Below are 16,279 nucleotides of genomic sequence, written 5' to 3'. Positions count from 1 at the left end.
ATTATTGAAATGGAAAGAGCCACTTCCACCTGTATATGGGCAATGGGTTAAGGATGTCATGTACTATACTCAGCTGGAAAAGATCCGCTACACTGTAAAAGGTTCGGTTCGGCGGTTCTATGACACATGGCAACCTTTTCTTACTTACTTTGAAAGATTAAGTCCGGATACTATTGCTTAATGTGCGTGTGAGTGGGGTTTTTTTTGTTTTTTGTTTTTTTTTTTCTCTTGCTGTTGTTCATTTATTTTATTATTTACTTCGTATCTGTAACTTTATTTTATTTTATGTTATTTTGTCTCTCCTTTCCTCTCTGGCTGGGTTTTAGTTACACTGTTCTGGGGGGGTGGGGGCATAACTGTCTGTTAATTTTGCCATAATTGTTGTTGGAAGCAATTCTTTGTTCAATAAAAAGACCTTGATCAAAAAAATAAATTACAAATTTTGTATTGTTTGATACATATGCGTACCGAACCGAAAGCACTGTATCGAACGGTTCAATATCGATACGAATATCGTTGCACCCCTAGAGTGAGTGAGTGAGAGTGTATGTATGTGTGTGTGTGTGTATATATATATATATATATATACACACACACACACACACACATATATATACACACACACACACACATATATATACACACACACACACACATATATATACACACATACATATATACATACACACACACACACATATATATATATACATACACACACACACACACACACACACACACACACACACACACATACATATAGTATATACACTGGGTGAATGTGCAGTAGTAGCAGCAAGCAGGTGAATTCTGTACATTAATATGAATAGATATCTGACTATTTTACAGGATAGACAATATAAACATATTTAAAATTAAAGGAATTGAAATGTACATTGTGCCTTGGTTTAGTGTCTGGAAGAGTCCTGTCTCAGTCAATTATAGATGATGTGAGAGGGCGGGTGTGTGTGTTTAGGGCACGGATGGCTTGGGGATAGAAGCTCCTCTTGAGTGTCTCTGTCCTTGCCCGGAGGATGAGGAACCTTCTACCAGATTGCAGAAGTTGGAACAGTTTGTTGCCAGGATGGGACGGGTCCTTCAGTATCTGCGCTGCTCTAGTCCGGCATCTCCTGGTGTAGGTGTCCTGAAGCGGGGGGAGAGCAATCCTGCAGCAGCGTTCTGCTGTACGGATCACTCTCTGGAGAGCTTTTTGGTCCTTCACACAGCTGTTCCCGAACCACGATGTCATGTTCTGTGTGAGGATGCTCTCCACAGCGCCTGTATAGAAAATCCTGAGGATCTTTGGAGAGACCCTGAACTTCCTCAGTTGTCGTAGGTGATACAGGCGCTGCCTAGCCTTTTTGGTCTGGACCTGAATGTGGGCAGCCCATGTCAGGTCTGAGGAGATGTGGACACCAAGATACTTGAAGGACTGCAGTCTGACACAGTCTGAAGTGTAGAGGGAGTAGAGCAGTGGCGAGAGGACACATCCCTGAGGTGCTCCTGTGTTGATGGTGATGCTGTTGGAGAAGCACCTGCCCACCCTCACCACCTGAGTTCTGCCAGTGAGGAAGTCCAACACCCATGCACACAGACGGCTGTTAAGTCCCAGATCCCTCAGCTTTGTGAACAGTCTGCAGAGCACTATTGTGTTAAACGCTGAACTGTAATCAACAAACAGCATTCGCACATAGTTACCCTGTTTCTTGTCCACGTGGCTGAGAGTGGTGTGTAGGACGTGGGCGATGGCATCCTCTGTGGATCTGTTGGATCTGTAGGCGAACTGCAGCGGATCTGTGGTGTCTGGGATGGAGGAGGAGATGATGTTCTTCAGCAGCCTCTCAAACACCTTCATTACTACCGAGGTCAGTGCAACTGGCCGGTAATCGTTCAGGGATGAGGGGTTGCTGTTCTTGGGCACAGGGATGATGGTGGATCTTTTGAAGCATGTGGGGACCACAGACTTCGCCAGGGACTCGTTGAAGATGTAAGTGAACACACCTGCTAGCTGGTCAGCACAGCAGCGCAGCAGACGGCCGGTGATGCCGTCTGGCCCCGCCGCTTTCCTTGTGTTCACTCTCCTCAGTGCCGCTCGGACGTCATGCTCCGCGATGCTGGTCACCGGTCTCTCGCTGATGACGTCACTGTCCTCGGTAGTCAGGCGGTAGATAGCATTAGCCGCCTGGCTAACCTCGAAACGGGCGTAGAACCGATTCAGCTCGTTGGTGAATGCAGAGTCGGCGTTGATCGGCGCAGTGTCCCTGGCTTTGTAGTCCGTAATGGTGCGTAATGGTGCGTAGTCCGTGCCACATACTCCGTGTGTCGCCCTGGTGGAAGCGGGACTCCACACGTTCCCGGTACCTGCGTTTGGCATCTCTCACCGCGCGCCGCACGCCGTATGAGGCCACTTTGTAGGCGCTCATATCGCCAGTGGCGAGACCCGCGTTGTGGGAGGCGGTCCTGGCGTTTACTGCAGTGCGGATCGATCTGTCCATCCACGGTTTCTCCCCAAACACTAAGTCATGTTCTCCTTTAAAATCAAACTTTTATTTCACTCCGTTTTCTTTTTATAATTTATATTAAAACTTGGTTCAATCTGGCGTAATGTCTTGCAAAAGTCCTAAAAGTATTGTTAATAGAGTCCAAAGAAGTTAAGCTAGCTACTATAAGCTGTAATGTGCCGCTCTACCTTGCCTTGCAGAATCTTCAGAGCTTCATATTTTCCTTCAAAGTAACGGTGTGCTACATCAAGCTCACAGCATAGTCCATCTATCATCTGCCAACAAAGAAGCAGCACTTGTTAGTTTCCAGGCTACAATCAAGTTGACAACATTAGTTACATTAGCTCTACTTTTGTCCTACCTTAGTTGCTTCCTGTAGTCTTTCCTTGAGTTCGTCTTTAGACAGGTCCACGAGTGAGCCTATACAGTCACAGAAGACGCTCTTTTATCAAGACAACATTGTCAGTGTAGTCAAAGACGTTCAAACTGAGCAGAGGCTGCAGAACCCAAACTAGCTAGCGTAGCTGTGTAACTAGTGTCGTATGATAACATTTGAAACACTATGTAAAATATTTCTAAAAAGCCAGAGATGTGAGTCACAGGGACAGGATGTTTAACTGCTAAGTTGAGTGAATGAGTAGATTTCAGATGTTCTTTGAAGACATTTCATTGCTGATCCAAAAAGCTTCTTCACGTCCAACTGAAAAAATCCAGTTATAATTAAAAATGGTGAAATGTGCTGATATGGTGTATATTCTTTGGTGTCTTCTGTACAACAGTAAGAAACACATGTTAGAAAGTGTTACCAAAGTATGACAGCTCCCGCTGGGCTCTCTGCTGTGTCTCTGCAGTTTTTATTGTAGGAGTCCAGACGGCCTCTCCTGCTCGACTGCTGCACTGCAGCGGGTCTGTCCTGAGCAGCCGACTCTCTGAGCGACCGCTCACTCTGTCACTCTTCATCCTAGTGGAGCTGAGTGCTGTTGTGACTCCTATCCCATCACCCAGGTCCCCATCCACCATGTCATCCTTCAGGCTGCAGTCCTCACTGAGCTCCTCCATCTGAAAAAGGTCCCAGCTAAACTGGACACAGGCCACATACTGGTTTCATCACAGGTGGTCAACACAAGTATTTAAATACTGCGTATAGACAAGTAGCCAGTCCTTAGATATTCCTACGTACACCAAGTACAGAAGTCTGGATGGGATTTTTATGATTTTTGCCTGAATGTGTAGAAATTTTTTATTTGCATTTTTCCTTGTTTCATTGTAAATGAGGTACATGTAATCATTATAATATAACATTAAAATGCATGACACTGTTGATAAGAAGCTCCAGGAACATGAAATGCAGCCTCGTTTTCTGTTCAATAACGTGGATGAGGATAACACGGACAGTTGTTGCAAAGTAACACACTGCACTTGTTACAGTAATGGGTGTAACTACAGCTGAAAGTAAGAGACAGACGTGGAAGGAGGAGCCACTTTATGCTGCCTGTAACATCGTTTACTATGACTGGTTTGGCAGTGGGTCAGTGATGGCCTGGGGATATGTCCACGGAGGGACACAGACCTCTACAGGCTAGCCACTAGCACCCTGACTGTCATTAGGTATCGGGATGAACTCCTTGGACCTGCTGTCCAAGGTGCACTGATGAAGTGGGTCGAGGGTTCCTCTTGGTGCACGACGATGGTCAACCTCAAGTATCCAGGCAGTTCCTAGAGCAGGGGTGTCCAACTCCAGGCCTGGAGGGCCGGTGTCCTGATCTCACTCTGGGTCAACGCACCTGAATCACATGATTAGTTCGTTACCAGGCCTCTGGAGAACTTCAGGACATGTTGAGGAGGTAATTTAGCCATTTAAATCAGCTGTGTTGGATCAAGGACGCATCTAAAACCTGCAGGACACCGGCCCTCCAGGCCTGGAGTTGGACACCAATGTCCTAGAGGATCAAGGAATTGAACCCATTGACTGGCCTCTGTGGCTGCCAGACCTAAATCCAACAGAACACCTCGGGAACTTTATGTTTCAGTTTATCCACCAGGTTGCACCTCAGACTGTTCAGGAGCTGGGTGATGCCTTGGTCCAGCTCTGGGAGCAGAGCCCCAGGACACCATCCATCATCTCATTAAGAGCACGCCTGGACCGTATCAGCCATACATACAAGCACATGAGTGACATCAAGACCCATCGAGATCTGATGTGTTTCAACATGTTGCTTCATTTTTTTAAGTGTATAGTAGATTAGGGCTGTGCGATATGACGAAAATCTCATATCCCGATATAAGACATCTATCGTCCGATAACGATATAAATCACAACAATGTAACATTTTCTGTAAGTTCTGTGAATCTCGAGCAGCTCGACTTGCATGAAGTGTTTCCAGCTGCGTGTCATGTACCTGGAGTCGAGTGTTTTAACCGATGCATGAAACTACACATTTTTAGACATAAGTTGTAACGGCGCCGTTTTCTTTGTGAGTATTTATTACACGGCGTGCTGCGGGGAAAGCCTGTTCTAACGTTTGAGTCTAAGGTTTATTTTTTAGCACCTGGCGGCTCTTTTCTACTTCTCACCCGTAAATAATCTGCTCTTTCACGTGATTCAGTTTATTTTGAAAAGTCTCAACAGGATCTTGAGCTTTATTGTGAAAAGTTTATGTGGAACATAAACAAGCGGACACACCATGGTGTTACCGTCGTTGTTGCTAACGACAACGCATAAAAACAGGCGCTTGTCCGTCTGTAGTGTGGCTATATAAAATATAAGAGAAAGAGAGAACTTTATTAATATAACCACTACAGTGACATCAGAACCATGAAAAATATTACCGTAAACAGTTTATTTTGCGACACCACGAAACAAACGATAGCGTAAAATGAAACGATAGATGTTTTTATATCGTCATCTGATATACATCGTTATATCGAACAGCACTATAGTAGATGGTTATAGTTGTGCCTATGATGAAGTGCTTTTTCAAAGTCTCCATTCCACATACAGCACAGACACAAATGCTGCCACCTACACTGAATGTGAACATCAAACACATGCAGACAAACGTGACACTGCAGTGTCAGGGTGGATGAAGAAAGCAACATGATACATACAGAAAACAACAGTGTTAGGATTTATCAGGAATGACTTTCAAAAGGAGATCTGCGCTGCTCTCTCTGGATAAATACGGCATCTGTGTCTTAATCCTCGGAGCCCTTTGCACAGTGCACACAGATTTGTATCTGTATCTATAAGAAACATCTTCCTTCACCGTCCTCTCATCTGTACACACTGCCCTGCTGTTTCACAGGGAAGCAGGAACCTGAGCTTGCACCGGATTATTCTGGAAAGGCTGACATCACTCCCTCAGGTCTGCTGATTTTCGAGCTGATCATTCTTCCTCTTGGCAGAAAGCTGGTTATCACTGAAGTGAACCTGCTGCATCTTTGTTAGTAAATTATTATTACTGTTGGTAGATCACCCTGTGACTGCAGCACCGCATTAACTTTGAGGCAAAATCTGTCAGCATTTATAGCTTAAAATGGAAACTGCAGTGCAATCGAACAGCCAGGGACATGTGCATGGCTGCTGCGTGTGCTGCTAACACCACCCTGTACAGCAGGCTTCTTCAAAATGTCCAACTTGGGCAAACAGACCAACATCTGCCTCTGGATGAAGCACTTCCTGACTAACAGTCTGGATGAGCACCAATCACGCCCCCGCTCTAACACTGGAGCCCCACAAGGTTGTTGTTAAGCCCTTTCCTGTACACACATGACTGCACCCCATCACATAACACCAGTGTCACGGTCAGATTTGCTGATGACACATCGGTGGTGAGGCTGATCTGCCTACAGGGAGGAAGTGCAACACAGCTGCAGTGTGATTTAAAGACAATAACCTTCCACTCAATATGAAGACAACAAAGGAAGTGATCATCTGCTTCAGGAGAAAGAAGGATGTACACACCAGTGCACATCAGTGGCAAAGAAGTGGAACTAGCATGGACTAGAAAAACCAACCTGCTGCTGGGAAAGGCAGCTATAGTTAATGAGAATATACCAACTCCCACCTCACAGCCTTCAGTGGCATCTTTACTTCAGTGTCTCAGCACATCACAGACTACCTACAGACCCCTGGCACTTAACATCACCAAGACCAAGGAACTCATCCTGGACTTCAGGCTGTGCCGCCCTGCACATAAACGGTGAATGTGTAGAGCAAGTGGAGGCAAGAAGACCCAGCAGCAGCTACACTTCCTCAGGAAGGAGCAACTAAACACTGCTGGTGACCTTCTACAGATCCACCATCGAGGGCCTGCTGACCTATGCAGTGACAGTGCAGCACGCCAGCTGCACGGAGGCAGACAGGACAAGACTGCAGAGGGTGGTGAACACAGCACAAAGAATCATCCACTGCCCACAGCCCTCCTCGTCTGCCGTCTATAACTCCCGTTGTCTCAGCAGGGCCAGAAACACCCTGCCCTCCTTACCCACCCCGGCTACCATCTTTTTAACCTACTGCCCTCTGGCAGGCGCTTCAGATCCATGTGGGCCAGAACAGACTCAGGAACAGCTTCTTCCCCAAAGCTATCACCAAACTCAACCTTGCACCAAAGTAATCTGCACTGAAATATCTCTGAACTCATGTCTGTTTTAAACTGTCGGTGCTCAAACTCTGTCACTCTTGTGCTGTGTATTTATATTATTCTTATGGTTATTTTATTATAGGCTTTCTTATAATGTGCTAGCATATGTGCACTTTTATGGAGCTGCTTTTTAATCTTGTTATACTGCGTATAATGACAATAAAGGCTTTCAGCCTCCACTCCTGTCTCGATACCCACCAGTCTGCTTACAAAGCAAACCAGCCTACAGAGGATACCATCACCATCAGCCTCCACAGAGCACTGAGCCATCTGGAGAACAGGAAGAGCTCCGTGAGGATGCTCCTCGTCGACTACAGTTTAGCGTTTAACACAAAAATCCCAAAAATCAACGAACTGGACCACCAGAACATCCCCTCTGCCACCTTCCCCTGGGCCAAAGACCTCCTCACCAACCGGCCCCAGTCTCCAACCCACCCAACCACCGTCATCATTAAGTATACCGATGATACCACCGTGGCTGGTCTCATCTCTAACAGACATCAGACAGTGTGCAGGGCAGAGGTAGAGAATTTGTCCTGCTGCTGCTCAGAAAACCACCTGAAACTGAACATCCAACCAAAGAACTCATCATGGACTTCAGGAGGCACAGACGAGTCCACTCCCTCTCATTAAAAATGGAAAACAGGTGGAAACTGTCTCCACCTTCAGGTTTCTCGGGCACCTACGTCGCCACCAACCTCAGTTGCACTTCCTCCGTGTCCTGAGGAAGAAAAACTTGGACCAGGAGCTGCTGGCCTTCCACCACTCCTCAGTGGAGAGCGTGCTCTCCTCCTGCCTGGTGTTGGTACACAGGGGCCAAAAGAGAACAAGGAGGCTGCGCAGAGGCTCATTAACACTGACCAAAATCAATGGCTGCCCGCTGCTACCACTCGAGGTCATCATCAGCTCCTCCTGTCTCAGGAAAACTAGGGCTGTTACAGGTGACCCTTCACATCCCACTCACCACCTGTTTGACCCCCTGCCCTCCAGACGCACCTCAGGTCAATCAGGGGCCACACCTCCAAACGACCTAACTCACACAGGACAACTCCTGAACAGTTTTTACTCTCCAGCCACGTCCACGCTGAACTCAGAAACCACTACTTGACTGTTTTTAATGTTAATACAGTCTTATTCTCCAATTTATTATGTGCATCAATGCTACTTTCTAATTATTACCTTTGCATACATTTATATTCCTTTGTTGTATTTATGCATGAGTCTGTATCTCATCTTTTTCGTTGCTCATCTTGAAATCACGCTGGCCAGCTCGCCGCTTTTATTTTGAAATCACTTCTCTGCTGCAGCACGTGGGAGCTAGCTTGACTACATTACTTTAAGTGGAGGCTAACAAAACTATCATACAGCAGAGACTAAACACACAAAGCAAAAGAATACAAATGATTATTAGACGACATGTGACAGAAACAACGTGCATTAAAGGTATGAAGTGTTTTTAAAATGTCAAAATTTATGCTGTTTTCTGAATGACTTCCTCTTACCTGCGAACCTGAGACAAAGGTAAGCTTTTGCGTCTGCTCCGACCCGGATGAAGATCCGTTTTAATGAAACTATAGTTTCAGAGCGAAACCTGCGAAGTTAAAGCGGAGACGGAAAAAAGAAAGTAAAAATACACATTAGAAAGTCCAAAAACAGCTTTTCGCCCAGCAGCGACCAACCGCGTCTGAAACCTCCAGCACAGTGCACGCGCCAACACGAAACGACTTCCGGTGTGTCAGATTAACTGGTTTTTATATTAACTGGTTATGTTTGTTTACACAGGCTTCTTTCATCGTTTTTAAAGAGTAGTCGCATGAAGATTAAATACCTCAGCACAGAAATAAAAGTTGCACTCAACAGTTCATCGTTATGTGTCTAGTTGGGAAGTTTATTAACCAGCATTATTATCATGCATTGTTTATTATAAGTCTACACACTCATACCTTAAAAACACCTCGGAATATAATATGATGCGTTTACAGAAGTCAATCAATTAATTTCTCATCTTAATTTACATGATTTTCACTGTTGAGACAACACACAGCTGTGCTCAGGAGAAGCAACGTGTTGCTGCAACGTGTTGCTGCAACGTGTTGCTGCAACGTGTTGCTGCAACGTGTTGCTGCAACGTGTTGCTGCAACGTGTTGCTGCAACGTGTTGCTGTTTCTCTACCCTAATGTAGAATCAGCATAAAGAAAGAAGTTGTTATTAAAAGACACATTTTTCTCTAACAGTTTTTACTGTTGCGTGTATCAGACGGCTGTGCGTCAGACTGTTGATTGTGCAGTAAAAACATGGTTACAGATTGTTATAGACTTCTTTAACGTGGAAGAGAAGCTTACCTGAAAAGGGGGGGATGTCTCTGTAGACGATCTACCCAAGAATATTTCTTCATATATATTTTTCTTTCTTTGCTTCCTCCACAATGACGGGCATAACAACATGAGTTAAGAGTAAACTGTACTCGGAGACGTGAGGACCAAACTAACATTAGTTAGTCGTTTCCCTGTAAAGTGTTTTTCTACTAGAACATCTCACTCACCAATTCAAATATAAGCACCTTTTCTAACATTGTCACACATTCAGTCCCATTAATGCACCAGAGAGCAATTTGAGGTTAGTATCTTGGAGACTGGAGTAGCCGCGGATCAAACCACCGGCCTCGCACTGGTAGGTGACCTGACCCAGCTCCTTGTGCTGAACTTACCAACAATCATTAGTTCTGAACAGGTCACATTTGCAAACGAAGTTTAATGAACAACCACCAGCATTTATAAAAAATAAAACTTCTTTTTTTTATTTTATTTAAAACAAAACACTTCTTCAATATATTAAAGTCTGTGGTTGCAACTGACGTTTCTTGTGATGAATCAGCCAGTAAACTCCAATGACGACCTAACAAAGCCTAAGTTTCCCGTGTGTGGCGCTGTTAGGTCATCCATGTTTTCATAAACCTTTTTCCAAGACTTTCCATGGCCCAATCCATTGGGCCCTCAGTGTGGGGAAGCATCCCTGTATGGAACTGACCTCCCCAGCCCAGTGTTCAATCAGTGCTGCTAGTTTCAGTCACTGTGCACATGTCCTGTTTCTAAGGTTGGAAACCTGCAGTCAGCTGAGACGGAAGAAGTCACCTGATGATGATGAAACGTTTCTCCCACTGAAACGTCCACATGAACAGAATCAACCTTTGGATTTTCTTACCTGGATGATCGAGCATCAAGACGTCTCCTAGTTCTGTCCAACACAACCTGAATAAATCAGAGTGCAGCACTTCGGTCATTTCTCTACAACAAATATACCAACAGGTAATCAGATGTAGCTCTCAGCACTGGATCCTTCAGGCTGCGATAAGCATGACATGAAACTACATCGATGTAAAGGCACATGCGTGATGCTAACAGCACCGTGTGACTGACAGTGGTGCTCAGGTGAAACAGGTTCTGTTGACAGGTGTGTTTGAGGATCACAGTTTGTGATGCTGTGTTTTTATACCTGTAGATGTTTCTGTAATAGTCCACCTTTGCTTTCAACGCTATCACACTCTGGTTGTTTCATTCACGCAGTCAACTTTATGATGGAGGAGTTTAGTGAGTCACCATCAGCAGATGGAGCATGTTGCAGAGCGTCACTAGAAACTGTTGAGTAAATATTGGAAGAAGGTGTGTCCAACAATAAGACTGCATTCATTTCTTACATTTATTCATACACTTGATCCTTTACTAAACAGACTGTAACGGGGAACAGTCATCGATCCTGAACAGTCACTCAGCAAAACCAATAAATAATAAGTTTAACTGACAGAACCAAATAATTTAGCTTCACTTTGAGAGATTTCTAGATTATTGTAACGATGAACGATCCTCAGGATTATCAGCCTGTGTAAAACTACAGGATGACATGCAGGCTCTGTGGGACAGGTGATGATACCTCAGAGGCAGAAACACTCATCTGTGGAAGGAGCTGGGTCTGCTGGGAGTCACGCTGGGGGCCACCGTGGGTTTGTGACTTAGAAAAGTACCAACTTCAACAAGTTATTCACAAAGCAGAGAACTTCCTCTAGAACACAAACGTATCAGTGGATACAGCACAGAGGGCTCAGTCACTGATGTATTCCTCTATGGTCAGGTCTTCGTCCTCTAGGAGGACTTGATTTAAGGTGGGCTGGGGTTGGCTGGCTGGCAGACCCTCCTCAGCACCACCTGCCTCTTTCACCTCCTCCTTCTCCTCCACCTCACTGTCCATTTCCAGCTCGCCTGATTCTTTGTCTGTCAGAGCCTCTGGTTTTAATCTGGACACACAAGAGAAAACCAAAGATCAGAGGTCAAAGATCAGGTTAAAACGTGAGGTCACTGACACGGGACACCACTATGATGTGTTACAGTATCCACGGTAACAGGAGCTCAACTAGAACTTTAAAGAGACAAAAGAAGAAAACTCTTAAAACATGTACATTTGTAACAATAGCAAATATGAACACTGCAGCAGCTGTAGTAGAACACACAAAGTTCTGTTGGCATTATTACTGTTCTGTCAGAATACATCGTTACTTTGTTAAAACAACAGAAACATTTGTTCTTCGGTCTGATCACAGTTATGATGACCTCAGCCTGCTGGAGCCACACAAACAGAGCTGATAAAACAAGCGCACCACGTCCAACCTACTGACATGTTCCAGGAAACGAAAGAAAGAACAGCAACAAGGACCAAACAGCTGGTGAAAGAAAACAGCCATCCAACCCTCAGTCCAATCACTCCTGTTCTACCTGCTCTCCTGCAACTGTGTAGTGACAATAAAGACATCCTGTGCTGTTTGACAGTAAATGACAGAGTGTGGTACCTGCTGGAGAATCTCCTCAGTGACATCTGCCCCACATCCTGGATAAATGTGATTTGGTCTGTAGGAACAGAGCAGCACAGACATGAGTCCACAGCTGTGCTCAGCACATTAACATCACTAACATTACATCAGGTATGTGAGTGATGCCTCAATTCACTGCAACAACTACCACTGACTCAACATGTGATTCTCACAGTAATGATGCTCGGCTCTGAGCTCTGTAAGGAGGCCACACAGCTGTGTGACAACATCAGGAATCATTTTCACACGAGTCACAAAAATAATTAAATAAATCATACTGAGTGATGGATACGGTGACGTGATGTATTAGCTAACAGTGACAGGTGGAAACAACAAACCTGCTTTGCTCTAAGGCAAAAACTACAACCAGCCCAGCTGAGCATCACTGCTGCACCTCTCTGTGACTGGAACTGAGCAGTGACATGGATGCAATGGAGGGCTTTAAGCAGCTGGTTAAAAAGATCGAACAACATCCCAGGAAGGATGTTTGTTCACGGTCAGCGTGCTCAGGTAACAATACTGTGAAGTTCCTTCAGGTATTGTTAAACTGTTATACTGAAAGTTTCCAGTGAAAACAGGCTTGACTAACGCTGTGTCACTACTATTACACTACATGTGTCACTGCTACACTGCAGTGCATCTGGAAAATGCTGACAGCGCATGCATGCATAGGCTGATTACCCTCTCACTGCGGCTACAGAAGGAGAAAGGAGAGAGACTTTGGGAACGATGGGATCGTTATACGTCAAGAGACTAGAAACTGATACCTCTGTGATGCAGAGGGACAGCTGTGAATTTGTTTGAATGGAACATGCACCTGTGTAATATGTAGTATGTGTAAGTAAAACAAGGCGTTGTGTATTTTGGAATATGTGAATGTGTTGGTTTCCCTTGCGAGAAAGTATTTAAAAAAAAAAAAAAGTGGAAGAACTGGAGCGCTGTCAGTGCTGTTTGGATCCTCCGAGTGATGCTGCAGAGTCACACTTCTAATGAGGTGCTGTGGCACAAACGAACATCTGTCTGCAAACTCCACTCCTTAATAAAACAGGTTTTCCCTGAAAGTACCCCCCGTGTACCCGTGGGCCTTACCTTGGTTCCTCATAGGGTTGGTGAGTTTGGCCAAGTATGGAAGCAGCTCAGTCTGCAGGCTGAGCGGAGTCAGGCAAAAGCTCCGGAACAAGGACTGGGCAGCCACACAGTTCTCCCAGTGCTGCCAGGGACAACAGCAGAGTTAGCACACCATCACTGGTCACTATGTGCAGTTTGGAATGATTTGCATCAAACTGCATCCCCTGAAAAATACACTCTTATTGTACAGGAGCAATGATCCAAATAAGAAACATCACTATGACGCTCCAAACTTCACAGGGGACTGAAGCCGTGTGTGGCTGAGAGGCTGTTTCAGAGAGAGCCACTGCAGGGCTGTAAGGGAGCGAGTGTTTGGTGAAACTGTCCAACTGAAAAGTGTACATGGACTGACAGATCTGAGGGACCACAAACTCTGCTCAACTGATGGCAGTGAGCTTTGGGAGGAGCTGGGCTCCATCACGTCTCCACCTCACCGGAGCAGCCACAGAGGGCTTTCAGCACCATCGTCCAGACGCGAGGTAAGGTGGCGGAATTTGTCGGTGTTCTTGAAAAAGGAAACGTGACATCTCTGATGAGTGCATCCAGGCGCTGGCCCTTTTGGCACCACCGTTGCCACGGCAGCGTGAAGAGAAAAAGAAAGAGGGCGACGCCGTGCAGCTGTGCCTTCATAGACCCAGGCCGTGCCCACACCTCCACCCGCTCGCTGCATGTCTGTCCAGGTCACTGGGCACCAGCCAGCATGCTGACACTTAAAATCCCCTGCAGACAGCTCCACAGGATCCCAGTATCCAAACCCACTGGCCTAGAAAACACATCCCACCTACTGCCACTCAGGGTCCCCCAGTCACAGACAGTTGGTCCCCCAGAGGAAGAGGACGGCCTAGCATCTCCCACAAGAGAAGGTCCTCAGCGGTGTCCAGCCACATGACACCTGGCCAAACATGTGCCGCCCATGCATGCATAGGCTGCACATCCCCTGGACTGCAACACCCGGTTCTGCCACAAGAGGGAGCCAAACACCTTCTGTGGCATTGGGTCATCTCTCAACAAGAATACAGAGACAGTAGGATCATGTTGCACTACAGTGGGTTGGGAGGACCCCCCCATTTACAACAAATATCCTCGTTGTTATCACAGAGAGCGATCCAGGAAGCAACCCGAGAGCAGACCAACGCAGCTCGTATTCAGCATCTCAGGTCATGAAAAGAGCACACCAGGGTGTGGCTCACCTGATGGCTCTGCATCTGACAACGAACTACCAAAGAGTGTCCTGGAGCTACACACCATCTCCTTCATAGCAAGCGCTCTAAATGTCTCCCACTCAGAGGACACCTGCACATACTGGGCTTAACAGCATCTTCACTGGCAGTCGTCCCACTAGGCGACTGCAGCAATAGCTGCCATCAAGCCTTTATGATTAGTCACAGCGAGTCTTTCACACCGATGTGGAGACGTTTAGGCCAACTGTTCCTTACCGTTTGAATTCAGCCACATTGGAGGGTTGTTAAGCATGAACAGCCTGTTTATGGTAACTGGTCTGTATTTATATAGCGCTTTACTAGTCCCTAAGGACCCCAAAGCGCTTTACATATCCAGTCATCCACACATTCACACACTGGTGATGGCAGCTACATTGTAGCCACAGCCACCCTGGGGCGCACTGACAGAGGCGAGGCTGCCGGACACTGGCGCCACCGGGCCCTCTGACCATCACCAGTAGGCAACAGGTGAAGTGTCTCGCCCAAGGACACAACGACCGAGGCTGTCCGAGCCGGGGCTCGAACCGGCAACCTTCCAATTACAAGGCGAACTGCCAACTCTTGAGCCACAATCGCCCTTGTTTAGCTTCATGCCGATGGGGTTTGGGCCTTTTTAAAAACTGAAGGTGCTGGAGTGTCTTCATCAGTCATTCAGAGGTGAACCTGGTTTGTTTCTGACATTCTCGTTCAGTTTCCTGGTAGAGAGCAGATTTCACGTGTAAGCCATGCAAAGCACACCACCACCACCACCACGTTTGACTGGTGTGATGATGTTTTATCAAATGCCATGTTAGTGCTGCACCAGCTGTGACTCAAACCTGTCAAAATAAACTGAACTCTTCAGTTCACAGAATATTTTTCCAGACGTTTCGTTGTCACTGTGGGCTTTGGGCAAATACTTTCCCACAGAGGGCCAGATATGGTTTGGGTGGTTTATTGTTCCCTTCCTACCAACAGCTGAGCTGCAGTGATGGCTCACATCATGTTACTCTGTGACCAATCCCTCTTACTGAGCCTGGTGCAGCCATCAATGGACTGCTTCTAAATCCAGGACACTAAGCAATGGTTTTTAAACTCAGTGCCAAGAAGTTCTACACAAACATATTTTTGTTATGTTCCTGATGTCAAACATGTGATCATCAGAGGACAAAAACAGGGTCTGTCCTGCTGTTCAGACAGACTAAAATATCCCCCCATGCTTCAGTTAGAAGGTTCTCCTCCTGCTTGGATCCACTTTCATCAAAATGTTTGCATTTGTTAGTTTGGAGAGACGAGCTATTTGAAAGAAGAAGTGTGGCTCTATGAATTGTGGGTAAAATTATGGCTGCAAAATATGGGCTCAGCAGTAGATGAAGGATGAACTCTATCATCCCTCCTACACTCAGTGTGTCTCTGACTGAAGCTGACGATGAAGCATGAAACTGGAACAATGTCCTGGTATCAACTTTGAATGGTGCCTGTAGCTGAAAACACGTAGAAGCATTTAGAGTCGCGTCATGAACCTCCATGAAAATACTGTCAGATTTTACTGACACAAGCTGAATAGTTTAAATAGCACAAAAGAGAAAAGTCAGAGCACAAAAAGAAGCTGATGAGTGAAGTTTGGAAGCAGATGTTGAACCAGTTACTGATAACTACAGAATCCATTTCATGAAGACAGTCCAGTGTAAATTCATGCTGCTCATTTGAAATGTCACAGGTAATAAAGTAACACTAAATGTTTAACAGCTGAGCTCCAGATGCTGTGACATCTGATCTCAGTCACTCACCTTCCTGTTGACGAGCAGCCAGCTGGGTTTGTGCAGGGCTCTGAAGCCAACAGACGCCAGCTGAGAGTTGGAGTGAAGGAGGCCTCTCGTGGCCACTGAAGACCCATAATCCCCCAAAACGCTGCGATTCTGGAAACAGTACAGACGGCCATTCATACA

General features: G+C 45.9%; 2 protein-coding genes across 7 annotated transcripts in view; both read right to left on the bottom strand.

Moving 5' to 3' along the window:
* The window catches only part of ccdc125 (coiled-coil domain containing 125), a 30,635-nt gene extending 21,721 nt beyond the window's left edge, over nucleotides 1–8,914 (bottom strand). For 2 of the 4 annotated variants that reach the window (XM_082555336.1, XM_082555333.1), the window contains exons 1-4: nucleotides 8,647–8,914; nucleotides 3,308–3,581; nucleotides 2,863–2,921; nucleotides 2,690–2,776 (exon numbers count right to left, since the gene is read on the bottom strand). In XM_082555336.1, coding sequence (XP_082411462.1) covers nucleotides 2,690–2,776; nucleotides 2,863–2,921; nucleotides 3,308–3,560 — 399 coding nt within the window. In that variant the 5' untranslated portion in view covers nucleotides 3,561–3,581; nucleotides 8,647–8,914. Of the gene's footprint in view, nucleotides 1–2,689; nucleotides 2,777–2,862; nucleotides 2,922–3,307; nucleotides 3,582–8,333; nucleotides 8,518–8,646 lie in introns of all 4 variants that reach the window. The other 2 variants (XM_082555335.1, XM_082555334.1) reach the window with 2 other exon arrangements.
* Nucleotides 8,915–10,823: 1,909 nt separating this feature from the next.
* The window catches only part of rad17 (RAD17 checkpoint clamp loader component), a 23,533-nt gene continuing 18,077 nt past the window's right edge, over nucleotides 10,824–16,279 (bottom strand). For all 3 annotated transcript variants that reach the window (XM_082555321.1, XM_082555322.1, XM_082555323.1), the window contains 4 exons: nucleotides 16,121–16,249; nucleotides 13,093–13,213; nucleotides 11,983–12,040; nucleotides 10,824–11,433 (listed from right to left, as the gene is read on the bottom strand). In XM_082555321.1, coding sequence (XP_082411447.1) covers nucleotides 11,241–11,433; nucleotides 11,983–12,040; nucleotides 13,093–13,213; nucleotides 16,121–16,249 — 501 coding nt within the window. In that variant the 3' untranslated portion in view covers nucleotides 10,824–11,240. The remainder of the gene's footprint in view (nucleotides 11,434–11,982; nucleotides 12,041–13,092; nucleotides 13,214–16,120; nucleotides 16,250–16,279) is intronic.

The sequence above is a fragment of the Aulonocara stuartgranti genome (assembly GCF_965226115.1).
Source record: "Aulonocara stuartgranti genome assembly, chromosome: 12".
Lineage (NCBI taxonomy): Eukaryota > Metazoa > Chordata > Actinopteri > Cichliformes > Cichlidae > Aulonocara > Aulonocara stuartgranti.
The sequence above is the reverse complement of the archived record's forward strand: the minus strand, read 5'-3'. Positions and strand labels throughout refer to the sequence as shown.